The sequence below is a fragment of the Phocoena phocoena genome, chromosome 11 (genome assembly GCF_963924675.1).
Source record: "Phocoena phocoena chromosome 11, mPhoPho1.1, whole genome shotgun sequence".
Lineage (NCBI taxonomy): Eukaryota > Metazoa > Chordata > Mammalia > Artiodactyla > Phocoenidae > Phocoena > Phocoena phocoena.
The window spans coordinates 58,383,959-58,411,541 of NC_089229.1; the positions used below are offsets into that span (position 1 = coordinate 58,383,959).

The following is a 27,583-nucleotide window of genomic DNA, read 5'->3' on the forward strand; positions in this document are numbered from 1 at the left end:
GCCCAATGGGGGTAGTAAATAAACTATAAATTACAATGCAATGGATTTGAATTTTCAAAAATTTCTTGTGATGGTTTTTCCCACAGCACTTCTTTTGATAAGGGAAAATGCCAGTTATTTCGGGTTGCAGACTTCTAAATGCTATCTTCAATTCAGTTCCTCCATTTTCAGTTCATCTTATATGTTGTTGCCAAATTAATCCTTCTAGAACATAAGAGTGTTACTCTCCTTCAAAAAAACTTCAATAGCTTCCCACTGTCAGAGAAATAAGTTGAAAACAATTAGCCTGATACTCAGTGTGACCTACCTTCTCCCTACACTCTGGACTTCCTAGGCTGGGGATTGGCAAACTACAGCCTGCAGGCTGCTAATTTTTTGTATGGCCTTCAAGGTAAGAATGATTTTTACATTTTTAAAGGTTGGAAAAGAAAATCATATGACATGCGGACATTAAAAAATTCCAATTTCAGCATTCTTAGTTTTTTTTTCCAACATACTCTCATTTGCTTACACATTATCTATGGTTGATTTCATGCTACAATAGCAGAGTTCAAAAGCTGCAGTAGAGACCTTGTGGCCTTATCTGACCCTTTACAGAAAGTTTGCCAACTCCACCTAGATATACTTGTTCCTATCTCTTCACCTATCAAGATCCTTGCCTGGAATGTACTGTTCCCACTCATTCCTGCTGTCACCTCTGAGGCTATCAAAGTAAAATTTTCAAAAAATTTCAAAACATGATTCTCCCGCCAATATAAAATTAACGTGAGCCAAGCATTCATTTATTTAACTCACCGAGGGAACCAGTAAGACGGTAAAGCTGGTTCCAGGAGTATTTAAGGAACTAGATATTTACAGGCATTAGAATAAGGTTGCAGGTTAAACAAAACTGGTTAGCTCCTACAGAGCAATAAAACCATAAACTTTCGAGTTAGCTTTTCTATCAGACAGCAATCTGCAACTCAAGTAACTTCACAATGTCTGAGCTCTAATCATATAACAAATAGCAAGTCAAACACAGGTACCTTCTCCTAGAGAATCATCCTTGGGCAGACAAGTTAAACCATGTCTCAGCGTGAACTGAAAGGTCATCCCTCCACTCCTTGCCTTATTTCCATGTTTTGGGTAGTTTTTCTTAACAAGGCCTCTCTTAATCCTTCCAGTCAATATCGACCTCTCCTTTTATGCTCCCGTTATTTTTTGTACTTCCATTATAGGACTCAAATATCTGGATTTGTGTGCTTTATTTTGTTTTCCCCAACAAGCACTAAGCTCCTTAGAATCACGGTATTGAGAGCTGGGGTTTAATCTCCCCTTTCAAAGGGATTTGAGCATTGGGTCCAATGTCCGTAGTTCCCAACATTTGCCTTGCACAGTATAGATACCAAGTCCTCAATGCTTAATATGAAGCCCTCAAACACTTCCCAAAATGTCTTACCGCACTTCCTTAAACCTTGTCTTCTAACGAGCGGCGCATTGTATTTCTCCCTTACTGCACCGTTAAGTGACCTTCTACAGTAGACAGGTACTGTTTTGACTCTCTTGGTTACCATCCCCCAAGAGCCTAACCCAGTGCCTTGCACAAAGCGGCAGTTCGACCGCAGAAAAAAGATGGGGTACCTCCACCAATTGATGTACCTGGAGACATGAAAGTCCTAGTCTCTCCTTCCCACAAACTTAGACCCTAACAGCATTCCTGTTTCACCTACAGCATTAATATCTCAAAGCAGGTGCAAACGCCGGCCCCCAAGGGTAAACGTTCCTCCTCAGCCAAAGACCTCAAATTTCCGCTGCCCCTGTACAGGGTCTCCAATTCTCATAAAAAATGGCGAGGTGGACCAAGGCCCTGCATTCGGAAGTCAGCCCTTCTCCGCAAATATTATATCACCAGCAGAGGCTTTTCCCCTCCTTCTGCGGTGGAATGTTTCCTCGGTGGGCCGCCTTACGCTCTTAAAAGTAACTAAACCCTCATTTCACTTTTCAAGCCTCAGGACTCTGCGTCCCTCCGCCTCGGCCTCCCTCCCGGGATCAACGCGGCCGTTTCTCGGGGAGATCGCCCGAGTCGGGTGGCCGGGAGGTTAGGCGGCCAACGGTTTTCCACCACAAGGGGAGAGCGCGGGAGGACCGGCGGGAACCAGACGGGCCAGAGGAAGCGGACGTAGGGCGGGGCCAGCGCTAGGAAGGATCGCGAAGGAGCTGTGAGGCCCCGCCCTTTCCGTAGATATCTCTAGAAAGCCGCGCAGGAGCCCGAAAACAAAGAGTGCGCACGCGCGGCGGCTAGGCCCGGGCATTTTGCTGCGTCACCAGCCGCCGCCCGGCCTCACCACCCCTCGCTCGCACGCACGCACGTTCGTTCTCCGTCCTCGCGCCCCTTTTCCTACACTTTCCTCTTCTCTCCGACCGGAGGAGTCGCTCTCCCCGCGCGGTGCATTCTGGGGACCCAGGTCGAGCCCGCCGCCGCCGTCGCTTGAGGGAAACGAAAAGAGGCCGCTACCGGGGAGAAGACGCCGGAGTCGCCACCGGAGAGGAGTCACCTGCCCAGGAGCTGCCGCCGGAGACGCCCGCCACCCGTTCACCCGTCCCCCTGCCCCGTTCACGATGTGAGTGCGACACCCCGCCGAGGGAAGGTCGCCCGTGAGGGAGGCCGAGGCCGCGCGGGGGGCTGCCGGGAAGCCGTCCTTTCCCCTCCCCCGCTTTAGGCCCCCTCGGCTTTTCCCCCTCGGTGGAAATCGTTCTTGCCTGGGGGTGGGAGGTTCAGTATCCTTGTTATGATTACCTTTGGCGGGTGGAGGACATATTTTCTCCGATGTCCGCTTCCCCCACCTCTAAACCGGCCCTCGGCTTCCCCGTGCCGGAAATCCCACCTTCCCCCTTAGGCAGTGCCGGCTGCTCCTAACTCTCCGTAACTTAGCCGTAGGCCTTAGTCTCCCGTGAGCTTTTCGCCGTCCGGGCGCCCTGGAGGCGTGGATCCTCGTGGGCTACCGCTCCGCTCCTGGGGTGGTCTGCTCCTGTCGCTCTGTGATGCTGTGACCAGGCCCGGGGCCAAGTGCACCTGCGGTGGGTGCTACCACAAGGCTGCTGGTGCTCGTAGAGCACCACGCGGCCGTGCGCCGCGAGCGACAGGTACTGCTAGGCGACTGGAGGGAGGCCGTACCGTCGCCGCAACTTAACTTCGCTCTCGGTTGTCGTGATTGCTTGAGTATGGTCTTTCCAGGCTTCCTCCTAACTCCAGTCTCGCTGACGGAGTGAAAGTTGCCAAAACTCAGCTGTGTCCCTGGCAGCGAGGAATTACCATTGAGCAGGGCGTTCTGCACGTGTTGGAGTCGAAAGATATTTGTGGACATTTTCAGTGTTCATATTAAACTTTAGGCGAGATTTCATCATCCTATCTTAGTTTAAGGATGAAACAGGTATGTCGTCACCTTTTTGTTGCCTTAGTTTAATTTTCTTTACTGAAGTGACTACAGATTGTTTAGAAGCTTTATGATACAGGAAAACCTTGGTGACTTTAACCGAATGAGAATTCTTGGCATCGCCACTTTCAGCCTTTAAATTTTTCTCAGGGAAAGCTTTACCTTTTCAGATACGAGAACTGCCGATTTAGTAGTTTTTTGGTTCTAATCGCTCCCTAAAAGTTATGTATGGAGAGCAATTGAGGGGAACAATTTTTATTCCTGTAAAAAGTAATGCACTTGCAAGGGTTTACTTAATAAAACGTCTAGACGTTTTATTTAGATAAGTAAAGAAAACACTACCGTCACTTGATGGAAAAGAAGCCTTGAGAAGAATGCATGTATTATTGTAAAGTGACATATTAGAATTTTGGAAGGATTCTCCCACCCCCAAAAGTGGTATGTAATAGAAGATTTTAATCTGTGAAAAATAGCTTGGGCTTTTTCTCTTTGACATTTATTCCAAATAATGTAGCAGGATTGTCAGTCTTAAAACATCTGTGAGGAGAAAATTAATCCTCAGATAAGGCATTACCAACTTTTAATAGATTAATGTAGCCAAGCAAATTTTTTCATGAAGAAATAGTATGTTTGAGATAGAAACACTTTCAGAGGTCACATGAAATAGTTAAATAGGTAAGAAATATTAAGTTACATAAATAGGTTAAAAACTTGGATGAAAAGTGTAGCAGTATTCCAAAAAGCAGTCTGTCAGAAGAATGCTGTTTTCAAAATGAGTGTTTTGAAGGGACCAGGTAAATTTCATTGTGTTTAAGGTATTCAGTATATGCCATCTTGCAAATTCTTTAGGGGATCTTATTAATGACTGAATTTGTAAGATGAATATTATGAGTCAGTTATTTAAGTTGGAAAAGACTTTTAATGGGTCCTAGGAAGAATCTGGCTGATGAGCGTTCATTTTGTTGATGTGTGCTGTGGACTTTTTTTTTAGCTGTAGAGAGAGACATTTACGCTGGACATCTCAAGGGTTTTAAGGTCTGTTTTTTTATCATTTGATTGCTCTTCAGTCGTCATTTCCTAGATAAATTTTTTCTAATCAAGTTTTGTCTAGTAGTTTGCATAAAAGCTCTCAATCTCTCACCTACCTTGGGGGAGGCTGGGAGTTTTAGGACCTCTCTCTTCTCCATTTAAGACCTGCACAAATCCCCTGCAGGGGGTGCTACTTTACTTTTTTTTTTTAAGCTGTTGTAGTTGGTTCTAGGTTTTAAGTTGGACGTATTAACAATAGGTATGAAGTAAAACATTTTATTTAGTTTTGAGCAGTTTGAAATCATTCTTTCCAGTGTCTTGTAGTTAAATTAGTAAATTGTCCAGAAACATACTGTGACCATTGCTAGCGTTGGTTAAAGTCTTAACTTTGCCATTGTTCAGCTTTGTACGATTGAGTCCCCAAAATAAAGTCATCAGTCTTTAACCTCCAAAACAAATGGTAATAGTGACCATACAGCATATGGTTAATTTCTGTAAGTTAAGGAAGAGTAACTGATGATGGCTTTTGTTCAGTGTTGATTTCCTAACCACTGTAACCTAGCAACTGGATTTTCTTTTTTTCTGTGCTTAGTTAGACTTTAACTGGAAGGCAGTAGAAACGAAGTGACAAATCACTTGAGGCAGACCAGTATGTATTGTTAAGATTCTCCTGTTTGTGTTTTCTCAGTTTTAAGATCTTCTAGAAGCTTTATCATTTTAGAGTCATAGGTGGTTAGTGATGATTGCTTTTCAGGAAAAAACACCTTCGTAATAAACTGTTTAGAATCAATCTAGCTCTGAAACATTAATAATCATATTTTATTTGAGTTATTAAGAATTGCTGCATCTAGTGTATTTTACTACAGAAATACAAAGTGTGTTTTAGTAAACTTTATTATTTACTGTGTAGGTTAGGGATAGATTTTAAATTGAGGCTGATGACTTCCACAGAACACCTTAGAACTTCTGGTTTTCCAGGAAGATGCCAATTACTTTAAATCTTACCTTGAGTAATATGCCCTCACCCGTGTTGTACTCCAAAACCAAATAAAATGTGCTGTTGTGGATTTTCTATGCTGTAGTTGATCTTCTCATGTAGCCGTACTTCATTGCTGAAGAGTGTTTGTATCAGGGCTCTTTCCAACTCAGCATGCTTAATTATCTTTGTGTACTGAAAGGATCTAAGCCACAGAGGTGTTTTTTTTTAACTTTTAATTTTATTACATTACAGGATTTAGTTCTTCAAATATCAATTCACAGCACTGCTGATTAGTATAAACAACTGTCCCAAATAGGCTTGGAACCCAGAATTTCTCACAAAGACATTATTTTCACTTTAAAAAAAGGGAGAATAATTTTCCAGGTTGTCCTTTTATTTCCAGTACATAACCATGCCTGGGGCTTCCCTGGTGGCACAGTGGTTGAGAGTCCGCCTGCCGATGCAGGGGACACGGGTTCGTGCCACGGTCCGGGAAGATCATGGCCGCTGAGCCTGCGCGTCCGGAGCCTGTGCTCCGCAACGGGAGAGGCCACAACAGTGAGAGGCCCGTGTACCACACACACAAAAAAAATTGCCTGTAGTTCAGTTTTTCTCTTTTCCCCTGAAATATTTATTTAATTGGTTGTGTTCGGTCTTAGTTGTGGCAGGCGGGCTCCTTAGTTGTGGCATGCAAACTTAGTTGCGGCATCCATGTGGGATCTAGTTCTTGGACCAGGAATGGAACCCAGGCCCCGTGCATTGGGAGTGTGGAGTCTTTACTGGACCACCAGGGAAGTCCCACACATTTATATTTTAGAGTGGGAATTACCAAAGAAAGGAAGTAGCAAAAAGGTTCACAAACTTTCTTGGTTCACCCCTTGGTGTCTTAGTAGTATTTTTGTTGTTACTATTTTGTATTTTTTTTATTTGTTGGTTGGTTTTTTAATGGTGCTGCTAGGCCAAGAGGAGTAACCTAGAAGTTCTGTTTATTAGATAGTTGGGTCCAAAGAGCTTAAGTATTTCGTCCTTATAGCCTGTTAGCTTTTCAGAAAGCTAACACACATAAATTGAAAGAAAAACGTAGTTTCTTGTATAACCACAGTTACTGATGAAAAGTGTATGCCTTTTGGGAACTGTATAACTTGTTATACCTTGAAATCGGATTGGATACTTCCATCTCAATTCCTGTTGCCTGTTGATTTTTTTGTAGGTCTTTTTTTTTTTTTTTTAATCGTAACCGCCAAAAATCCAGCTTTGCAAAGATGGAACTTAGTGGAGAGGGTTACAGTGCAGTCTGCTGTTGAAACTGAACCACTTAGTGTCTTGACTGAAGTTGAGTATCACTGAATTTCTCTTAAATTTGAAATATCCAGTGGCAGCCCTGTAAATTCTTCCGTAGTGCCTTGATGCACCTTGGCATGTAATTTGGGGATCATTGGACTTGCATGTATATTCAGATTAACTTTCCAGGAAGTTTTACATAGTAGTACAACTGGCATACAGAAGATCTGAAAATATGAGAAGTGTATCGGGGTTTCTCTGAGCAAAGAATATGTGTGAGAGAGTTTGGTTTTAGATGTTTACAGGCAGGGCTTTTGATAATACTTAAGGAAAAACTGCTCAGTCTGAAACTGGAACTGCCTTTTTTTTTTAGCAGAATTTTCATGTTTCCGTATCATTCCTCACTTAGTACAAACTGAAATAGATTTACCAGTTTCTCGATTCTCTTTTGCAAATAATAGACCAGTTGATAGACTTGGTTTTAAAATATCAGTTATTCTGAACTTTGTAACATCTTTTAAACTTTTTTTTTTCTCCCTTGGTTATAATGAGTTTGTTTTTTTCCGTAACCCCCTTTTTTTCCCCTTTGCTGCATTGGGTCTTCATCGCTGTGCGCAGGCTTTCTCTAGTTGCAGTGAGCAGGGGCTACTCTTCGTTGCAGTATGTGGGTTTCTCATGGAGTACGGGCTCTAGGCACGCGGGCTTCAGTAGTTACAGCACGTGGGCTCACTAGTTGTGGCACGTGGGCCCTGGAATGCTCGGGCTTCAGTAGTTGCAGTGCACAGGCTCAGTAGTTGTGGTGCCTGGGCCCATCTGCTCCGCGGCATGTGGGATCCTCCTGGACTGGGGATCGAACCCCTGTCCCCTGCCCTGGCAGGTGGACTCCCAACCACTGTGCCACCAGGGAAGTCCCTGTAACCCTTCTTGATGTTTAAAAATACTCTGGGATACATAGAAGGGGAGTGACTCTAGTTTTTAAGAAGCTCTTCATTTACTGGAGATGTTTAGTTTATAGAGGATAAACATAGAGGATACTTTCTCCATTATCAAGTTCTAGTAAAAAGCTAGTCTTCTGATTATTATTGTTTTATTTTAGAATTCAAAGGGATGTTTTAATTCAGACAAACATCATGTTCCATTAAAAATAAATTTATATGGGGATTATCATTACTTCTGAATAAAGTATGTGAGGTTATAGATTGTGATGTAATGTATCTTACAAATACAATTAAATATATAGATGAGTTACTTTTCAGAGTACAAACAAAAAACATTGTCTTATAGTGTATCACTTACTTTAAGAAAGGTAAACCATAGCTAGTAATGGATCCCTCTACCCCCATGTTTCTTAGAAGAAGAATTTTAGGCTAAATTTCATCCAGCTTGAATGTGAGCTTTTTTTTTTTTTTTTTTTTTTTGCGGTACGCGGGGCTCTCACTGCTGTGGTCCCTCCCGCTGTGGAGCACAGGCTCCGGACGCCAGCGGCCATGGCTCACGAGCCCAGCCGCTCCTGTGGCATGTGGGATCTTCCCGCACCGGGGCACGAACCCGGGTCCCCTGTATCAGCAGGCGGACTCTCAACCACTGCGCCACCAGGGAAGCCCGAATGTGAGCTTCTTAAGGGCAGAGATTTTTTTTTTTTTTTTTTTTTTTTTTTTTTTTTGCGGTACGCGGGCCTCTCACTGTCGTGGCCTCTCCCACTGCGGAGCACAGGCTCCGGACACGCAGGCTCAGCGGCCATGGCTCACGGGCCCAGCCGCTCCGCGGCATGTGGGATCTTCCCAGACCGGGGCACGAACCCTTGTCCCCTGCATCGGCAGGCGGACTCTCAACCACTGCGCCACCAGGGAAGCCCAAGGGCAGAGATTTTTATCTGCTTTGCTGACAGCTGTATCTCCGGAACAATTCCCGGTATCATGTTTAATAAATAATTTGTTTATTGAATAATATTTAGACTCTAAATCTCTTTCAGCTATAAGACTTGGCTATATGAGGTGCTTGACAGTGATGTTTGGAACTAACTGGGATCTTTTACAGTTCGTCCTTTATTTTGCTGTATCTCATCTTCAGTCAAATTCAGCTATATCTCAATATAGATTGGCTTCTTTTTTTTTGGCTGCACTCCACACCATGTGGGATCTTAGTTCCCCAACCACCAATCGAACCCATGTCCCCTGCATTGGAAGCGCGGAGTCTTAACCACTGGGCCACAAGGGAAGTCCCTATCATGCAAATTGGACGAGTAGTTTGGTGGTCAGTAGGTGAAAGATAAAGTTGGTGAGAGTCGTTTATAACTTTAGATTCTATTAATTGAGGCTGTGCTATATTTTGGGAAATCTGGAAAAGAAGGACCACCAAATCAGTATATACCCTCAAAATACATTTGACTTGCTTGTGAGCCCTTTATTTTGAGAATGTTTATTTGGGGAATATTTAGTTTATTAGTTACGATTTGGTCAGACTGATTTTTTCTCTTAATTAACTGGATGATTACCATAAATTCTCCTTTAAGAGATTCTACCCTTCTTTCTCTTCCCCCTCCATTTTTTTAAAATCTAAAGAAATTGGCCTTCCAATCAAAAACTAATACTTACACTTTTTCTGCTTGATTAATTTCTGTATGAGGCCATTAGTTGAAGATAAAACCTAATAGATTTAAGAATATTTGCTTTATCATAAAGACTGTCATTTAGTGCATCCTTGTATCACATTTTGCAGTCTTAAATATTTTTACAAAAGTAGAGCATTTTTTGTGTTTGGTTTTTGGCTGCGCTGTGCGGCATGCAGGACCTTAGTTCCCCGACCAGGGATCGAACCCGTGTCCCCTGCATTGGGAGTGTGGAGTCTTAACCACTGGACCACCAGGGAAGTCCCAAAAGTAGAGCATTTTTATTAAAAGGTCGTTATTGCTATTTTCCCCAGTATATTTGTCTGTTTTGGGGTTTTTTTTTTTTAATTTATTTATTTTTGGCTGCGTTGGGTCTTCGGTGCTGTGCGCGGGCTTTCTCTAATTGCGGCAAGTGGGGGTTACTCTTCGTTGCAGTGTGCGGGCTTCTCATTGCAGTGGCTTCTCTTGTTGTGGAGCACGGGCTCTAGGCATGCGGGCTTCAGTAGTTGTGGCTCGCAGGCTCAGTAGTTGTGGCACATGGGCTTAGTTTCTCCACGGCATGTGGGATCTTCCAGGACCAGGGATCGAACCTGTCCGCTACATTGGCAGGCAGATTATTAACCACTGAGCCACCAGGGAATTCCCTGTCTGTATATGTTGAAGAGCCTAATGTTTAGTGACCAAATAATAGTATTCTAATTTTTTCTCAATGATTAAGAGTAAGAATTGAGATATTGATCATATGTCTCATTTGTGTATGTTAAAACTTTTATAAAAAAATTAATTTGATCGAACAGTCCCATGACAGTTCTTAATGATTTCTGGGGGGAAAACACCAAAATGATGTAGAATCCTGTGTGATTCTATGGGACGACCATGTAATATATACGTATCCCATGAGGTTGAGCTAAACTGTGCATTTCAGGAAGCCAAATTTGAATTATTATGGTAGTAACTACCATAGGCCTCTCACTTGAATAGTAAAAATTTTTTCTTTCACTAAATTCTCACATACAGAGCTCACAAAATTTTTTTAACTTTTAATATAAATTAATTCATTTTTGGCTGCATTGGGTCTTTGTTGCTGCCCATGGGCTTTCTCTAGTTGCTGCGAGCAGGGGCTACTCTTCACTGCAGTGCGGGGGCTTCTCATTGCGGTGGCTTCTCTTGTTGCAGAGCACGGGCTCTAGGCGTGCGGCCTTCAGTAGTTGTGGCCCGCAGACCTCATAATTTTCCATGTTTGCTGTATAATGGTCCAGAGTACCTGCTTACAAAAACTTCTATTGATTGATTGATTGATTGGCTGCGCTCTGCAGCATGTGGGGATCTTAGTTCCCTGACCAGGGATCCAACTCTCGCCCCCTTGCAGTGGAAGTGCAGAGTCTTAACCACTGGACCACCAGGGGAATTCCCCTTACAAAAACTTCTGAACATTGGAAATTCTGAGAGACAAAGAAAATAAAGATGTTGGAGCTTTGGCGGTAGTATTCGTTATAGAGACAAGACATATGCTGTAGAATTCTATTAGATACAGAATTTTTCTCTCTCAAGATATTCAAACTTCTAAAGCGATGATAGCTATAATTAATTTTTTTTTTTTAACTGCCCAGATACAGAATAAACTCTTTTCCAGGGACGTCTGTGACCTTGGTTTTTAACCTTAAGCTTTATGAACTTACCTGGAATTATGTATGATATGTTTGTCCTACCAGTTCATAAAAGACTTGATGTGTCCTAATTGTCTTTTAATAATTTAATCTGTCCTGCACATAGTAAACTATCAGAAGAACTGCAATAACCTGGAAATGTTCTTTAGCAAATTTTTTCCATGTAGCTTTGCTGGTTGGTTTAGTCTGGGCTGCTGTAACAGAATACCACAGACTGGGTAGTTCATCAACAGTAGAAACTTATTGTCTACTATTCTGCAGTCTGGAAGTTCAAGATTTAGGCACCAATATGGTCACCTTCTGGTGAAGGGGCCCACTTTCTGGTTCATAGCTTCTTGCTGTGTCCTCATAGTAGTGGAAGGGGCGAGGGGCCCCTCTGGAGCAATGAAAGGGCTAGGGGCCTCTCTGGAGCCTCTTTATATATAAGGCATGACTTTATTTATTTTTTAAATAAATTTATTTATTTATTTTGGCTGCGTTGGGTCTTCGTTGCTGCGCGCGGGCTTTTTCTAGTTGCAGCGAGCGGGGGCTACTCTTTGTTGTGGTGCGGTGGCTTCTCTTTTTGCAGAGCACGGGCTCTAGGCACGCGGGCTTTAGTAGTTGTGGCACGTGGGCTCAGTAGTTGTGGCGCACGGGCTTAGTTGTTCCACGGCATATGGGATCTTTCTGGACCAGGGCTCGAGCCCGTGTCTCCTGCATTGGCAGGCGGATTCTTAACCATTGCACCACCACGGAAGCCCCTAAGGCATGACTTTAATTTATGAGAGTTCTACCCTCATGATCTAGTAGTAAACACCTCTCAGGTCCCACCTTCGAATATCATCCCGTAGAGCATTAGGATTTCAATATATGAATTTGGAGGGCATGCATTAAGGTCATGGCACTGGTGCATCCTTTCTGGGGGGCGGTGCACACCTCACAGTATGTGGAACTTCCCTCGACCAGGGATCAAACCTATGCCACCTGCAGTGGAAGTACGGAGTCTTAACTGCTGGACCAACAGGGAAGTCCATGGTGCATTCATTTTTTTTAAGGGAGAGGTGCTTGTAATTTTCTACAAATTAGAATTAAAATGCACGAGATTCTAGTATATTAAAAATGGTATTTGGGAACAAATGTAGTTTCCACTCTGTCATTTTAAGACAAACTAAGAAATTTTAGTCAAAGCTAGAGAGGAGAATTTTAGGTTATGCAAAGTTTAGTTGCTCGAATTGACATAGCCCTAACATTGAGCTTGGAAGAACTTGTCAGAAGAAGTTGGAATGTCCCACTTCAGAGATTTTGGGTATTATTTTGTTATAGGTAGTGGCTTATTCACATAATGTATGCAGAGGTGAAAAAGTTTTTGCGTTTATAGGTATGTTACTATTAAAATGAATTAACAGACTTGAACAGTAGTTTGGGATTTTGCCAGTGTTTGTATAAGACTATAGACGCGAATCCAACATAGTTTAGGAGAGTTTAAAATCACCCTTTCTCTGGGTTAATAGGAGAAAAGAGTTGTGATTTCATAAACACTTGGTTTTCCTTTCAAATGAGTGAATATATGTGTTTATTACTGTTTAGGTTAAGTGTAGGATTCCCCCCCCCTTGTATTTTCAGACGGTTTAGATCAGGGGCACTTGGTAAATATTAGGCTTTACAGGCCACAGATACCTGTCTCACATTTTTGTTTTCACAACTTGAAAAATATAAAAACCATTTTTGGCTCCAGGTTAGGATCATTTAATTTTGTTTTTATTGTCTGGTAAATGATTTTATTAGTTGGCTAGGGCTACCATAGCAAAGTACCAGAGACTGGGTGATTGAAACAGTAGAAATTTATTTCCTCACAATTCTGGAGGGTGTTAGTCCAAGATCGAGGTGTCAGAAGGGTTGGTTTCTCCTGAGGCCTCTCTGCTTGGCTTGCAGATGGCCGGCTTCTGTCTTCTTCACAGGGTCTTCCCTCTGCAACTGTACTAATCTCTCTCTCTTTTTTTTTTTTTTTTTGCGGTATGCGGGCCTCTCACTGCTGCGGCCCCTCCTGCTGCGGAGCGCTCCGGATGCGCAGGCTCAGCGGCCACGGCTCACGGGCCCAGCCGCTCCGCGGCACGAACCCGCACCCCCTGCATCGACAGGCGGACTCCCACTGTGCCACCAGGGAAGCCCTCTCTCTCTTTTTAATTAATTTATTTTTAAATTAATTTTTATTGGATTATAGTTGCTGTACAACGTGTTAGTTTCTGCTCTACAGCAGATTGAATCAGTTATACGTATACGGTATATCCACTCTTTTAGATTTCTTATTTAGGTCACCACAGAACATTGAGTAGAGTTCTATGTGCTATACAGTAGGTTCTCATTTGTTATCTATTTTATACATAGTAGTGTATATATGTCAATCCTAGTTTCCCAATTCGTCCCATCTCCTCTTCCCCTCTTGGTAACCATAAGTTTGTTCACTACATCAGTGAGTCTGTTTCTGCTTTGCATGTAAGTTCATCTGTACCGTTTTTCGAGATTCCACATATAAGCGATACTGTATGATTTTATTCTGATTTCACTTTGCATGACAGTCTGTAGGCCCATCCACATCTCTGCAAATAGCATTTCGTTCCTTTTTATGGCTGAGTAATATTTCATTGTATATATGTACCATATCTTTATCCATTCCTGTCGATGGACCTTTTTTTTCCCCCAAGAGGGTATTAAATCGTTTATTGAATACACATGATAATGGATGATACACAAGCTTCATTCCCATCTATAACTTTATCTGGTGCTGTAATTCAATTTAGATATATTGCATAGGATGTGCCAACAATCATATTAATAACCAAATAACTCCATGACTTTGCTTGGGTGACCCTTTTCACGGTGAACTCCAGGTCACAACGCAGTAACTGTCAGTTCAACTACACCAGGGTTTCTGAAGGCAATAGCGTTTCCACCAAAGCAGGTTGTAAATAAATTTTGAATGGAACGTGGCATCACCCTGAAGGAGCTCTAACTTCACACTGTTGGGGTGGTTTACCAAAGTGGTTTCAGAGTAGACTAACTTTACACAGCTCATTTTTTAAAAAGACACATTTATTCAGCATCGTGATCAGACTATTAAATTTAGCAATCAACAGCATGGGTGCCAAAAAAAAAAGAAATCTACATTAAAACCCTTTGTTGGAATGCTTTACACTTTACACAGAACAGAAACTGAAATAACGTGTTATACAGGTCGTCACAAATACAGTCCTCGAGTTTTTTTGCCCATACACATGAGTATTGTCTAAAACATGTCTTCTTTGTAGCAGCTAGGCCCTGCCACCACTGTGCTTGTCTGAGTTCACAGGTCTGTTGTAACCTGTAGCTTCCCTGTCACTTCTCTGGCTCTCCTCTCCTGAGCTTTGTTTCCTGGCAGTAATTAAAACCTTCTGCCACTGCCATAGCTACTGCTGCTGCTGGAACCACCATATCCACCTTGCTTTCGTGGTTTGGCAAAGTATTAGCCTCCACCACCATAGGGGCCAGAACTTCTGCCTCCAAAGTTTCCTCCTTTCATGGGCCCAAAATCTGAAGATTGTTGTAATTTCCAAAATCATTGTAGCTTCCACCACCTCCAAAATTGCTTCCATCATTACCAAATCCATTGCAGCCATCCCCACTGCCACCATATCCACTACTACCATGGCTGCCACCAAAGCCACCTCGACCACTGAAGTTTCCTCCACGACCAAAGTTGTCATTCCCATCAAAACCACCTCCACGACCACCGCCAAAGTTTCTAGAACCACTTCAACCTCTTTGGCTGGATGAAGCACCAGCCATCTCTTGCTTAGATGGGGCTTTTCTTACTTCATGGTTGTGGCCATTCACAGTATGGTATTTCTGAATGACAGTCTTGTCAACGGAGTCATGGTCATCAAAGGTTACGAAAGCAAAGCCTCTCTTTTTACCACTGCCTCGGTCAGTCATGATTTAAGTCACTTCAATTTTCCCATACTGTTCAAAATAATCTCTTAGGTGATGTTCTTCAGTGTCTTCTTTAATGCCAGCAACAAAAATCTTTTTCACAGTTACGTGGGCACCAGGTCTTTGAGAATCTTCTCTTGAGACGGCCCTCTTTGGTTCCACCATTCTTCCATCCACCTTGTGTGGCCTTGCATTCAGGGCTGCATCGACCTCCTCCACAGTGGCATATGTGACAAACCTGAAGCCTCTGGAGCGCTTGGTGTTTGGATCCCTCATTACCACACAATCTGTGAGCGTTCCCCACTGCTCAAAATGGCTCCTTAGACTCTCATTGGTTGTTTCAAAGCTCAAACCTCCAGTGAAGAGCTTCCGCAGATGTTGAGGCTCTTTGGGTAACTGACTTAGACTTGACTGCAGTGGAGGGAGGAGATGTCAATGGTGCTTACTTGGCGGCGTCCACGGGCAGAAAGTCAGTGGACATTTAGGTTGCTTCCGGGTCCGTGTAACTGTCCTAATCTCTTATGAGGACACCGGTCATATTGGATTATAGCCCACCCTAAGATCTAAGTTTACCTTACTTTTTTATTTTTATTTTTGCTGTACGCGGGCCTCTCAGTGTTGTGGCCTCTCCCGTTGTGGAGCACAGGCTCTGGACGCGCAGGCTCAGCGGCCATGGCTCACGGGCGCAGCCGCTCCGCGGCATGTGGGATCTTCCCAGACCGGGGCACAAACCCGTGTCCCCTGCATCGGCAGGCGGACTCTCAACCACTGCGCCACCAGGGAAGCCCTACCTTACTTTTTTAAAGATCCTCTCTACAAATACAGTCACACCCTAAGGTACTGGCGGTTTAGGATTTCAATATATGAATTTATGATGTGATTTCAGGCCATGACAGTGGTATAAATCTAGATTACTTAATGTGAATTCAAGGAAAGGAAAGATTCTTCCCTGGTTCCAATGTCCTTGATACGAACAGAAACTAAAGAGCTTACATACCAGATCGCCATTAATGTGCTCCTTCTCCATTACTATAGGTTCTTTTTTTTTTTTTAGTTTATTTATTTTACTTTTGGCTGCATTGGGTCTTCGTTGCTGCGTGCGAGCTTTTCTCTGGTTGCGGTGAGCAGAGGCTACTCTTTGTTGTGGTGCGTGGGCTTCTCATCGCCGTGGCTTCTCTGGTTGCGGAGTGTGGACTCTAGGCACATGGGCTTCAGTAGTTGTGGCATGTGGGCTCAGTAGTTGTGGCTTGCGGGCTCTAGAGCGCAGGCTCAGTAGTTGTGGCGCACGGGTTTAGTTGCTCCGCAGCGTGTGGGATCCTCCCGGACCAGGGCTCGAACCTTGTCCGCTGCATTGGCAGGTGGATTCTTAACCACTGCACCACCAGGGAAGGCCTACTATAGGTTCTTAATGTGTAACTTGATTTTAACAAGGTAAACAGTACTATCAAGTATTTTCAGATTACGTTGTTAAATTCGGCTAGAAAAGCATTTTTACCAGAGTTTATTGAAATAGCCATTTGTAAACATATTGAGAGAAGAATCTGCTCACTATAATCAGGTTAATTCAACATTGTAAGTCAACTGTACTCCAATAAAAATTAATTTGAAAAAAATCAGGGTAATTGTTCTCAGCTTTATTACCTTTTTTGTTCAAACAGGAAAGGTAGAATACTACAATGAATTCCTCATGTACCCATTATTCAGTCACAACCATTATCAGTACAGGGTCATTCTTATTTTATCTACTCCCCTCCTCTTCTGCCCAATGGATTTTAAAAATATATATTTATTTATTTGGCTGCACCAGATCTTTAGTTGCGGCATGTGGGATCTAGTTCCCTGACCAGGGATTGGACCCAGTCTCCCTGCATTGGGAGCACGGAGTCTTAACCCCTGGACCACCAGGGGAAGTCCCTCTTTTTAAATTTTTAAATAACACAATTTCACAGTTAGACTGGGTTGCTCTAAAGAAAGCATTCTGTGCCGAAACCATTTAATATCATTTTTTGAAAAGTATTATGAATGTAATAAATCCCCATCTACCCATCTACCAGATTCAACAGGCCTTTGCCACACTGCTTTATCTCGCCCTTTTTCCTTAGTTATTTTAAAGCAGACTCCATGTACTTCCCTTTTAATCTTGAATGGACATTTGTTTTCCATAAAACAGTGCCTTTCACACCTAACAAAACTAACGGTTTTCACATTATCTAATACTCTGTCCATATCTAGGTCTCCACCGTTTCAGTAATCTTTTTTATGTTTAGTTTGTTTGAATCAAGATGCATACCAGACTTACAAATTGCACTTCTTTGATAACTCTTAGGTTTCTTTTAATCTAGAGTAGTACCCCTCTCTTTTCTGCCATTGATTTAAGAAACAGTATTCTGAATTTTTCACTTCTTGTGATATGATTTAACTTGTTTCTTTTCCTCATATTTCCTATAGACTGGAATTACGTTTACTGCGGAATATATCATGTTGATCAAATCAGGAAGTGAATGTCTCGTCCCACTTTTAGTGATGCTAAGATCATAAGTTCTTTATCTGCTGTTCATGTAATCATTGTTAATGGTCCCATTCATTGATGAACACTGCCAAATCAGCTTAAAGGTTGCAAAATGGTGATTTTTTTTTTTTTTCCTCCTCACGTTTTATTCCACACAAAGCTGATCTTCATGAACTGGCCCTATTCAGGTATCATGAATAAAGATTCATAAAGGGAAAGAAGGATAAATGCCTATTCTTTCTCTTTAATTTTCTTTTTGTAAAGAATTGGAGCTGTAGCATCTTCTGGTGATCTAGAATTGTGGGTAGTTTGTTTTATATTTCTTTAATCAATATAAACTGGAGTATTTATATTTTGTGTATTTGGATCAGTTTGCAGTCATCCTTTCAAATTGTCGTTGGCCAAGGAGAGACTCTAATTGTTTCCTCCTGTTTTTTTTTTTTTTTTTTTTTTTTTTTTGCGGTACGCGGGCCTCTCACTGTTGTGGCCTCTCCCACTGCGGAGCGCAGGCCCAGCAGCCATGACTCACGGGCCCAGCCGCTCCGCGGCATGTGGGATCCTCCCGGACTGGGGCACAAACCCGTGTCCCCTGCATCGGCAGGCAGACTCTCAACCACTGCGCCACCACGGAAGCCCCTCACATTTATTTAAAAAAAAAAATAATTGAAATAGTTGAGAATGAGGTGGCTCTACTTTGTCTCATCTTTCTGGTTCATTCTTTAGAGGCAAATGCTGTTCATTTGTGTGCGTGTGAATTCTTCTTGGAATTTTTATGCATATGTAAATACTTACCTAAGTAACTTGTTTTAAAGATGACAAAGGAAATTTTTCAAAGTATTTACCACGTATAATCTTTATTGCCTGTTAATTAACCACATTTGACTGTATTTGCTTCTACTAGATTTTTAGCTATATTCTAAAACATAATTTTAATGGATGAAGAGAGCTTTAGGCAGCTAACATTGAAGAAGACAGGAGTCTATTGCAAGGGATAGGAGCTGGTGAATAATAAGGAAAAAGCAAATATTCCAAGTTGTTTCTAGTATAAGTTTATATTGGATACAGATACAGATTAACAGTTGGGACTATAAAGTTTAATTTTTTATCTAGTGTCGTCATTTAGAATCATAAGGAAGATATTTTTGCCCAGGAAAAAAAAAATGGTTGCTTTGTTTTATATAGTCAGCTGCAAATGAGAACTTTTTTTTTTTTTTTGGCTGTGCTGCACAGCATGTGGGATCTTAGTTCCCCAGTTAGGGATTGAACCCCTGCCCCTTGCCGTGGAAGCTTGGAGTCTTAACCACTGGACTGCCAGAACAGTCCAAATGAGAACTTTTTTGAGGACAAATACTGTCATTTCTCATACTTAAAAAAAATTCCCCCCACAGTTCCTAACATGGTAAGTAGAAATGTTGAATACTGTATTTGATTTGACAGTGGATTAGTTCAGATTTTTATTTTTATTTTTTAAAAATATGTATGTGTTTATTTATTTTAGTTGCACTGGGTCTTAGTTGCGGCAGGCGGGCTCCTTGGTTGTGGCATGCATGTGGGATCTAGTTCCCTGACCAGGGATGGAACCCGGGGCCCCTGCACTGGGAGCACAGAGTCTTAACTACTGCGCCACCAGGGAAGTCCCCTAGTTCTGGTTTTTAAAATTCTGTGAAGTTGAATTCTTAAGAGCAGGGCTATAAAGGAGTAGCACAAATTTTGACAGGGCTACCTAAATGCTTAACTCCAGTGAGCATTTTGTTTCATTTTTTAAATCCTTTCTATGATGAAATTTGTATCATTGCATTTTGTTTGTTTGTTTAGTTTATTTTTGGCTGTGCTGGGTCTTTGTCGGTGCGCAGGCTCCTCATTGCAGTACCTTCTCTTGTTGCAGAGCATGAGCTCTAGGTGCGCGGGCTTCAGTAGCTGTGGCTCGCGGGATCTAGAGCGCAGGCTCAGTAGTTGTGGCAAACGGGCTTAGTTGCTCCACGGCATGTGGGATCTTCCCGGACTAGGGATCGAACTGGTGTCCCCTGCATTGGCAGGAGGATTCTTAACCACTGCACCACCAGGGGAGTCCGTATGATTGCGTTTTAACTTGTACTGCAGCTGTTAGGGAAAAAGATGTAGTTTACGTTTGAAATTGCAGTAAACTGCCTCAAAATAATCAATGCTCTGATGGAGAACAGAAATATGTTACTTACATGCTAAGCTTTGGAGGTTATGTAAATAGTTAGTGAATTTCAGCTTAACTTTGTCTAATTTTATCTTTTTGTAGGCAGCCTGCTTCTGCAAAGTGGTACGATCGAAGGGACTATGTCTTCATTGAATTTTGTGTTGAAGACAGTAAAGATGTTAATGTAAATTTTGAAAAATCCAAACTTACATTCAGGTAAATTACCATTTTACATCATTGGGTAAAAGACTTGTTTCAGGCAGCTTGAATAACTTTGGCTTGATTGTTTTGTGTTTTCATTGAAGATACTACTAATCTTTACCTCTTTGAAGAGGCTCATTTTTTTCCCTTTTTCTTTTTTGGTACAGTTGTCTTGGAGGAAGTGATAATTTTAAACATTTAAATGAAATTGATCTTTTTCACTGTATTGATCCAAATGTAAGTAGTCTTGATGCTTTAATCCCAATTTAAATTGTAAGGAAATGGACATACTTTAAGTACTCAAAGAGATAAGCACTAATTCTTAACAGTTTAGAGGTTAATAAGTATGTATTTTGCATTATTTTCCCTCTTGTAACTACTTTCCTGGATACTCTTTTTGTTCTTGTTATTGTTTGGACTGAGGGCAATACTTTTAAAATTTTTTTTATCTTTTAAAAATTAAATTGTGTAGTTGATATAAGGGCTGTACTCTTAAGGCTCGTCTTATTTAAGCATAGATACATCTAGGTATGTTCTATGATTGTACCATATTTAGTTAATTTTTTTAAGGTTTTATTTTATTCACCTTGTTCAGGGGAGGAAAAATGTTTTCTGCAATTGGATAGCTTATGAAATCTTCAGTAGTCTAGGGATTGTTTCAGGGTTTAGAGAAAGTGTAGGGAAAGAAATTAGGAGAAATGACAAATAACCAGCTACTTTGTGCCCTGTAGTAATACCAGAGAGATAAACGGTGTGATAGCGCTTATTTTTGTTTTTAGGATTCGAAGCATAAAAGAACGGACAGATCTATTTTATGTTGTTTACGAAAAGGAGAATCTGGCCAGTCATGGCCAAGGTTAACGAAAGAAAGGGCAAAGGTAGGTTCCTTTTTCTTTTTTTGAAAGTTTGGTATTTTTAAGTAATTAAAGATACATTGACATCAGACTGAAAAGTATCTGTCCAGCAAAGGAAACCATCAACAAAATGAAAAGACAGCCTACTTAATGGGAAAGTATATTTGTAAGTCACGTAACTGATAGGTTAATATGCAAAATACATGAAGAACTCACACAACTCAACAACAAAAACCTGATTTAAAAAAGGGCAGAGCAGTTGCCTGGTGGCCTAGTGGTTAGGATTCTAAGCTTTCACTGCCACGGCCCAAGTTCATCACTGATTATCAGAGAAATGCCAATCAAAACCACAGTGAGAGACTTCCGTAGTGGCACAGAGGTTAAGAATCTGCCTGCCAATTCAGGAGACATGGGTTCAAGCCCTGGTCCAGGAATATCCCACATGCCTTGGAGCAACTAAGCCCATGCACCACAACTACTGAGCCCACATGCCACAGCTACTGAAGCCCACACGCCTAGAGCCTGTACTCCGCAACAAGAGAAGCCACTGCAATGAGAAGCCTGTGCACCACAACAAAGAATAGCCCCCGCTTGCCACAACTAGAGAAAGCCCGCACGCAGCAATGAAGACCCACGCAGCCAAAAATAAATAAATTTATTAAAAAAAAAAAAAAAAACCACACAGTGAGATAATCATGTCCTAACTGTTAGAATGGCTAATATGAAAAATAGAAATAACAAATGCTGAAGAAGATACAGAGAAAAGGGAGCTCTTGTACACTGTTGTTGGGATTACAAATTGGCGTAGCCACTATGGAATCAGTATGGAGATTTCTCAAAAAATTAAGGGTATAACTACCATATGATCCAGCTATTTCACTTCTGGGTATTTATTTGAAGAATATGAAAACACTAATTGGAAAGGATGTATGCCACCCCTGTGTTCATTGCAGCATTATTTACAGTAACCAAAACATGGAAGCAACCAAAGTATCCATTGATGGATGATTGGATAAACTGTGGTGTGTGCGTATTCAGTGGATTACTACTCAGCCATTAAAAAAGAATGAAATCTTGCCATTTGCAGCAACATGGTTGGACCTTGAGGGTAATAAGCTAAGTGAAATGAGTCAGAAGGAAAAAGACAAACCTAATTTTAAAAAGCATAAGGAAATGAAAACTCACAGATACAGAGAACAGATTGATGGTTACCAGTAGGGAAAGGGTTGGAGGGGTGGGTGAAAGGGGTACAAGGAGTCAATTGTATAGTGATAGACGATAAGTGGACTTGGAGGGTGATCACTCTGTAGTTGTATACAGATGTTGAGTTACAGCGTTATACACCTGAAACTTACATTTTAAAAAAAAATTGGTACAAGGAATATAGTGTTTTTGTTTCATAGCTAGGTACTATTAATATTAAGGCCTTGTGCTCTATATATTTTCCTCTACTTTGAGGTTTATTAGCTTTAACTTAATACCAAGTGTGGTCAGAATAAGATAGTCACTAACAGATGCAGACTCTTCTGCATTCAAGAGGCAGACTTTGCTTAGAAGTATAAATTACTCAGATGCTGCATTGGAGCATATCATGGTGACATTTAAAAAATAATAAATTAATCAAGTATCTGAATTTGAATAGTTCCTACCAGTGAAGTTTTGTTTTAAAGTGTAGGTTCTTCTGTTCTTTCTGTTTTTTTGGCTGCGTTGGGTCTTCATTGCAGTGTGCGGGCATCTCGTTCCGGTGGCTTCTCTTGTTGGGGAGCATGGGCTCTAGGCCCGCCAGCTTCAGTAGTTGTGGCACGTGGGCTCAGTAGTTGTGGCTTACGGGCCCTGGAGCTTGCGGGCTTCATTAGTTGTGGTGCATGGGCTTAGTTGCTCTGTGGCATGTGGGATCTTCCCGGGCCAGGGCTCGAACCTGTGTCCCCTGCAATGGCAGGCGGATTCTTAATCTTAACCACTGCACCACCAGGGAAGTGCCAAAAGTAGGTTTGTTTCTGACAACTGTGAAAGCAGCTTCATGAAACTATACTTACCATTATTACATTTTTGTAGTTTTTTTTTTTTTGTGTTTGTGTGCTGATGCCATGCCTCACTAGTATGAACCCACAGCTCAAAAAATATAGTCTTTAGGTACACACTAAAAGAGTACAAGGTAACCTAATCATAGGGTGATATTTGTATTGATCTGTAGCTTAATTGGCTTAGTGTGGACTTCAATAATTGGAAAGACTGGGAAGATGATTCAGATGAAGACATGTCTAATTTTGATCGTTTCTCTGAGGTAAGTTCTTTTAAATGCATTCTTCCACCTCCCTCCCAGTGTATTTCTGTGTAATCAATTTGGTTTTAAAGACATAGTGATATTTAGGACATGCATTATTTTACTTTCAAGACTGTTCTGCAGAAAACCAAATAAGATTTTAACAATGGTCATTTAACCTTCTTTTATGAATTTTTAAAAATTAGTGTTCTAAAGTTGATGTATAATGACAAAAAAATAAACCATACAATCAGTGCAGCACAGTTAGTTTTTATTCCAGCATTGGAACAGATTTTTTTTTTAAGGAGCATGAATGTAGTAATTGGCTTGCATTCTGGAGCCATGTAATATGAATATAAACCTTTAAACACAAGAATCACGATGAGATATGTACAATGAGTGGTGTGTGGGGATATTTTAGTTGCAAAATCAGGGAAAGGATTTTAAGTAAGCCTATTTTTCCAGGACGTCACTGAAATACATATTGCCGTGGCCAAAGGGAAAAAATCATTGAGATTCTCTTAGGTAGACTAGACCTTATTAAATGTGTTGCAGTAAAGCTGATCAGAAAAGAAAACGTTAGATTGTAAGTTGAAGATACTGTCATTGTGATTTGAAATCTTGACTGTACTTTTGTGTTTCTTCTTTGACAACAAAGAATTAAAAGGAGTAAGTGCCCAGCTTCATGTATGCAACTGCTTATTTAACATCTCTCCTCATATGGCTCTGGCACCTTGATTTCAAAACAGAGAAGGGAGATAATGGTATTCATGTGATTCTCCTAAACCATGCTACTCCTTACTGTAGTAATTGATGCCACCATTTACCCAGCTGTGCAAGTCATAACTTCTTAACAATGTTCTCTTTCACTGATTCTCTCTGTCCAGTATAACATTAACTGCTGTCTTTGCTGTCTGTGTTTTGTTTATATTTCCTAAGTAGCTCTCAAATGTATTCAGTTCTGTGTCTATTGCCATTGCATCTCAGTACCTAGCATTGAGCTTGGCACCTTTTGAGCATTTTTCCTGCTCAAAGAAACTTAACCAGTATTTAGTGCTTTCAGATGTAGGAAAACTCTTTACTACTTGCTCATGTTATTCGAGAGTTGATGCCCAGAATTTTTATACTGAGAGATTTGAGTAGGTATCATTTTAAGGCCCCTTCTAACTCTGAAGTCCAGGTAAGCATGTATTTTTGAAGTCCCCATCTCATATTAATTATTTAGTCTGCTTATTTGTTCCTCTTTAAATAATATACTGCTTGCTTTATGATCAGAAAGAACTAAATTTGGGAAATTAGTACTTTATAAGTATGTTCTTTTGGTCCCAGTTTATTGTAAGTATACAAGGGTGTTTTTCACAGTGTGTATCTTTTCTTTCAAGGTTTATGTTTATTTTCTGTTTGTAACTTAGTTACTGGTGTTTAACCTTTGATTCAGTATTGAGGCCTTTTATGCAAGCTAATCAGCCGAGAGGACTTTATTTTAAATTATTTATTGGTTCTTCACAATATTTTAAAACTACAATGAGAATACCATAATACACATGCCACTTAGTTGAAGATACAAAACTTTACAACTATTCAGGACAAATAATCTCCTTCTTAGCCACCAGAGGTGACTGCTATTCAGGATTGTGGTGGTTAATTTCTACATTATACATATATATCTTGTTGGATGAATTTTAATAATTTTTCTTCAATGAGAACTTACTCTTAACTTCCTACAAGGTTTCAGGATTTTATGTAATTACCTATAATCTACCTTTTCCAGAAAGGAGGGTACCTAATATATAGTTTGATTTATTTTTTCTTTTTCTTTTTTTAAATTGGTGGAAACCTATGACAGACTTAAGTTTTATTCTGGAGCGTGCAACCTAATACTTAGGGCTTAATTTAACATCATTTTTAAAACTAATTTTTACACTTCAAATAGATGATGAACAACATGGGTGGTGATGAGGATGTAGATTTACCAGAAGTAGATGGAGCAGATGATGTAAGTCTATAAGTTCTTTTCTATGTTTACTTAAATACTAAGAAACAATGTATTTTCAGGTTGTTTTATGTAGATTCAAAATTGCTCCTTTTTTTTTTGCCACTTAATGGTCTTAAAAAATATTACAGGGAAAACCAGTTTTTTAAATGTGCCCATTTTTGAGGAATGGATGCCTACTAGGAAACAGGTGTCCCCTGAATCATTCTTCAAGGCACTAGATTTATAATTCAAAATTACTATTTTATAGAGACATATGCCTTACTCAGTTAACAGTTAGTTTAGGGATTATTTTGACAAAGAAAGTTGAACAGGTTTTAACATCAGGATTGGTCAGAGAGACGTATAGTAAACAGATGGATGTTGTGAATCTATAAGGATATACTAGACCACTCTTCTCAACATTTCCCCACCTGGCATTCTGTTAACATCTTTAAGAAAGTTGTTCAGTGTAGTTTGGAAGATACTTAGACAATTCACCAGCTAGGATTAGAGTTCATTGTCTTCTGTCATTCCAGGGGCCTTCATATTGAGCCATTCTCCTCTTCCATTGAATGCCAAGAGAGAAGAGAAACTATTTTATACCAGGATTCAGTCTGGTTGATAGGAAGGGATTTAAAGGGTGGGCTCAATTCCCACGAAAAGGCATATATCTTATAGGAAGATAGATCCTCAGCTGTATGTCTGTTTGTCTTAAGTAAACCTGTTCTTAAGTCCATTGCTAAGTTCAAAGATGGATATAACCACCAAACCAAAGATTATATCTAACCAAAGATTGATATATCTGCTACCTTAGTCAAAAGTGCAGTGCTTCAGCTTTTTAAGGTGCAAACTGTTCAGTTAGCAGAGGAATGTTTGATCAACTTGGTAACTTTTTAAATTTTCCTTTCTGCAGGATTCACAAGACAGTGATGATGAAAGTAAGTATCTTTGTAAAAAGTATGTTTACGCAGTGATATTTCACATCAGAGACCAAACTCTCAAAATAGAGAAGTAAAGTTAATTAACCTGTTTAAAATTCTTGGAAGATACATGATTGTTTCTTTATGGCCTCTAAAAAATAGCTAAAGCAGAAATTTGAATGATTAGAGATTCAAATTTTTTAAAAAAGACAGTTCTCTAGGAAACAACTCTTGGTGGCTGCTTTTTCCTATTGTAAAACTTTGAAGTTGTTAGGTTATTCCCTTGTAATTTATACTAATCTTTTAAAAATCCTTTCAGAAATGCCAGATCTGGAGTAAGGAATGTTGTCATCGCTGGATTTTGAGAAAGAAAAATAACTTCTGCAAGATTTCATAATTGAGAGAATTCCTAAGTTGTTAGCTCTAAAGGCAGATTCTGTATTTGCCTCCTTTAACCCATTTTTCAACCTGTTTGTTTTTTTAAAGGCTTCACTAAGGGTTGATATGTACCATTGTATGGGGCAATTTTAAGTCAGCTAAGGCAATAACCTTATGCATGAACATTTCCCAGATTCCCATGATGCTGTTGAGGTCCTAGGCAATTGATAAAGCAGTTGTGATAAATAAAAAAACATTTCACCTAAGTCTCCTTTACTTCATAACATAGATACTGACACGATCGGAAGCTTTCGGCTTAGGGAAAGTAAATTTTAGATTTTAGAACATGGACTCAAAGTGGCTGAAACAAATTGGTTGATACGTTAAACTGGTAACATGTTGTTCCTCTGGTATATCCTTCAGGATTGTGCCACTAAAGTTTTATTTTTCAAAAAATTTACTTCACATTATTGTTTGTAAGTGATCACTTGTCAGTGTTCCAGATGTATCTTAGCTAAAACTAGTGAATGCCCTAACTTAGATGGTATTGAAGCCTGTACATTTGGTATTGTTTGACCCTTAAACTTTTACATCTCTTAGCATGGAGGACGAAGAAAGGCTGTACATTGTTGCTTGAGTCTGTACATTTAGACCAAATTTGTATTTGCACTGTCAGTATGGCAAATGAGTGAAAAAAATGTTAATACACTATTGGATTTTTTATTTTATTATTTTTTTTTGATTCAGCTTGTACCTGGGCTGAAAACCTCAATTTATGTTCATGACAGTGGGGAGTTTTTTTAATGTCTACATTCTTTCTAATAAACTGTTGGAAGACTTCTTGGCTATCCTTTCAAGTGTCTGGTTTACTGTAATTTCATGTATTGCCATTTACTGGAATGGAGTTTTTATTTTTGCTTGAGGAAGAATTTGGGAATATTCCTCTGTTTGGGGAAAAAAAAAGAGGCTTGCTGTAATGTCACAGAAAACCTTTTAAAAGTGGATCTGTAACAGAAAATTGTAGATGCACTTTGCAACAGTTGGAAAAGAAAGTGTTGTGATTTGATTGAAATAAAACTAAATGTGTTGTCCTCCTCTAAATCTTTGAGCTTCCGCATTTTGGCACTTTTTATTCCTTCCAACTACTGCGTATTTGTCATAGCATAGAACTGCTTCATATTTCAGTACTTCCTTATGTCAGTCATTCTGGACCTGTGTTACAGGCAGTGTTAAAGTGCTGGGGGGGATACAAAGATTAACCCTTCAGGTAATTGTGAACTCAGGGAGCTCACATCATAGGCTAGGCCTCAGGACAAATAGTGAACAAAAACTTGGGAGATGGGAAGTGTAGTAATAGATATGGATAGAGTATTTAGACTTAGAAGGGAAAACAC

General features: G+C 40.5%; 1 protein-coding gene and 1 pseudogene across 1 annotated transcript; one reads left to right on the forward strand and one right to left on the reverse strand.

The window, feature by feature from the left end:
* The first annotated feature begins 2,296 nt into the window (after positions 1–2,296).
* On the forward strand, positions 2,297–27,290 carry PTGES3 (prostaglandin E synthase 3). Its single transcript, XM_065887233.1, has 8 exons — positions 2,297–2,600; positions 19,701–19,814; positions 19,967–20,036; positions 20,579–20,677; positions 22,848–22,937; positions 24,850–24,912; positions 25,805–25,829; positions 26,131–27,290. Coding segments are annotated over exons 1-8 (483 nt in total). The 5' UTR covers positions 2,297–2,598; the 3' UTR covers positions 26,151–27,290.
* Positions 14,375–15,318, reverse strand: LOC136130831 (heterogeneous nuclear ribonucleoprotein A1-like; annotated as a pseudogene).
* Positions 27,291–27,583: the final 293 nt, after the last annotated feature.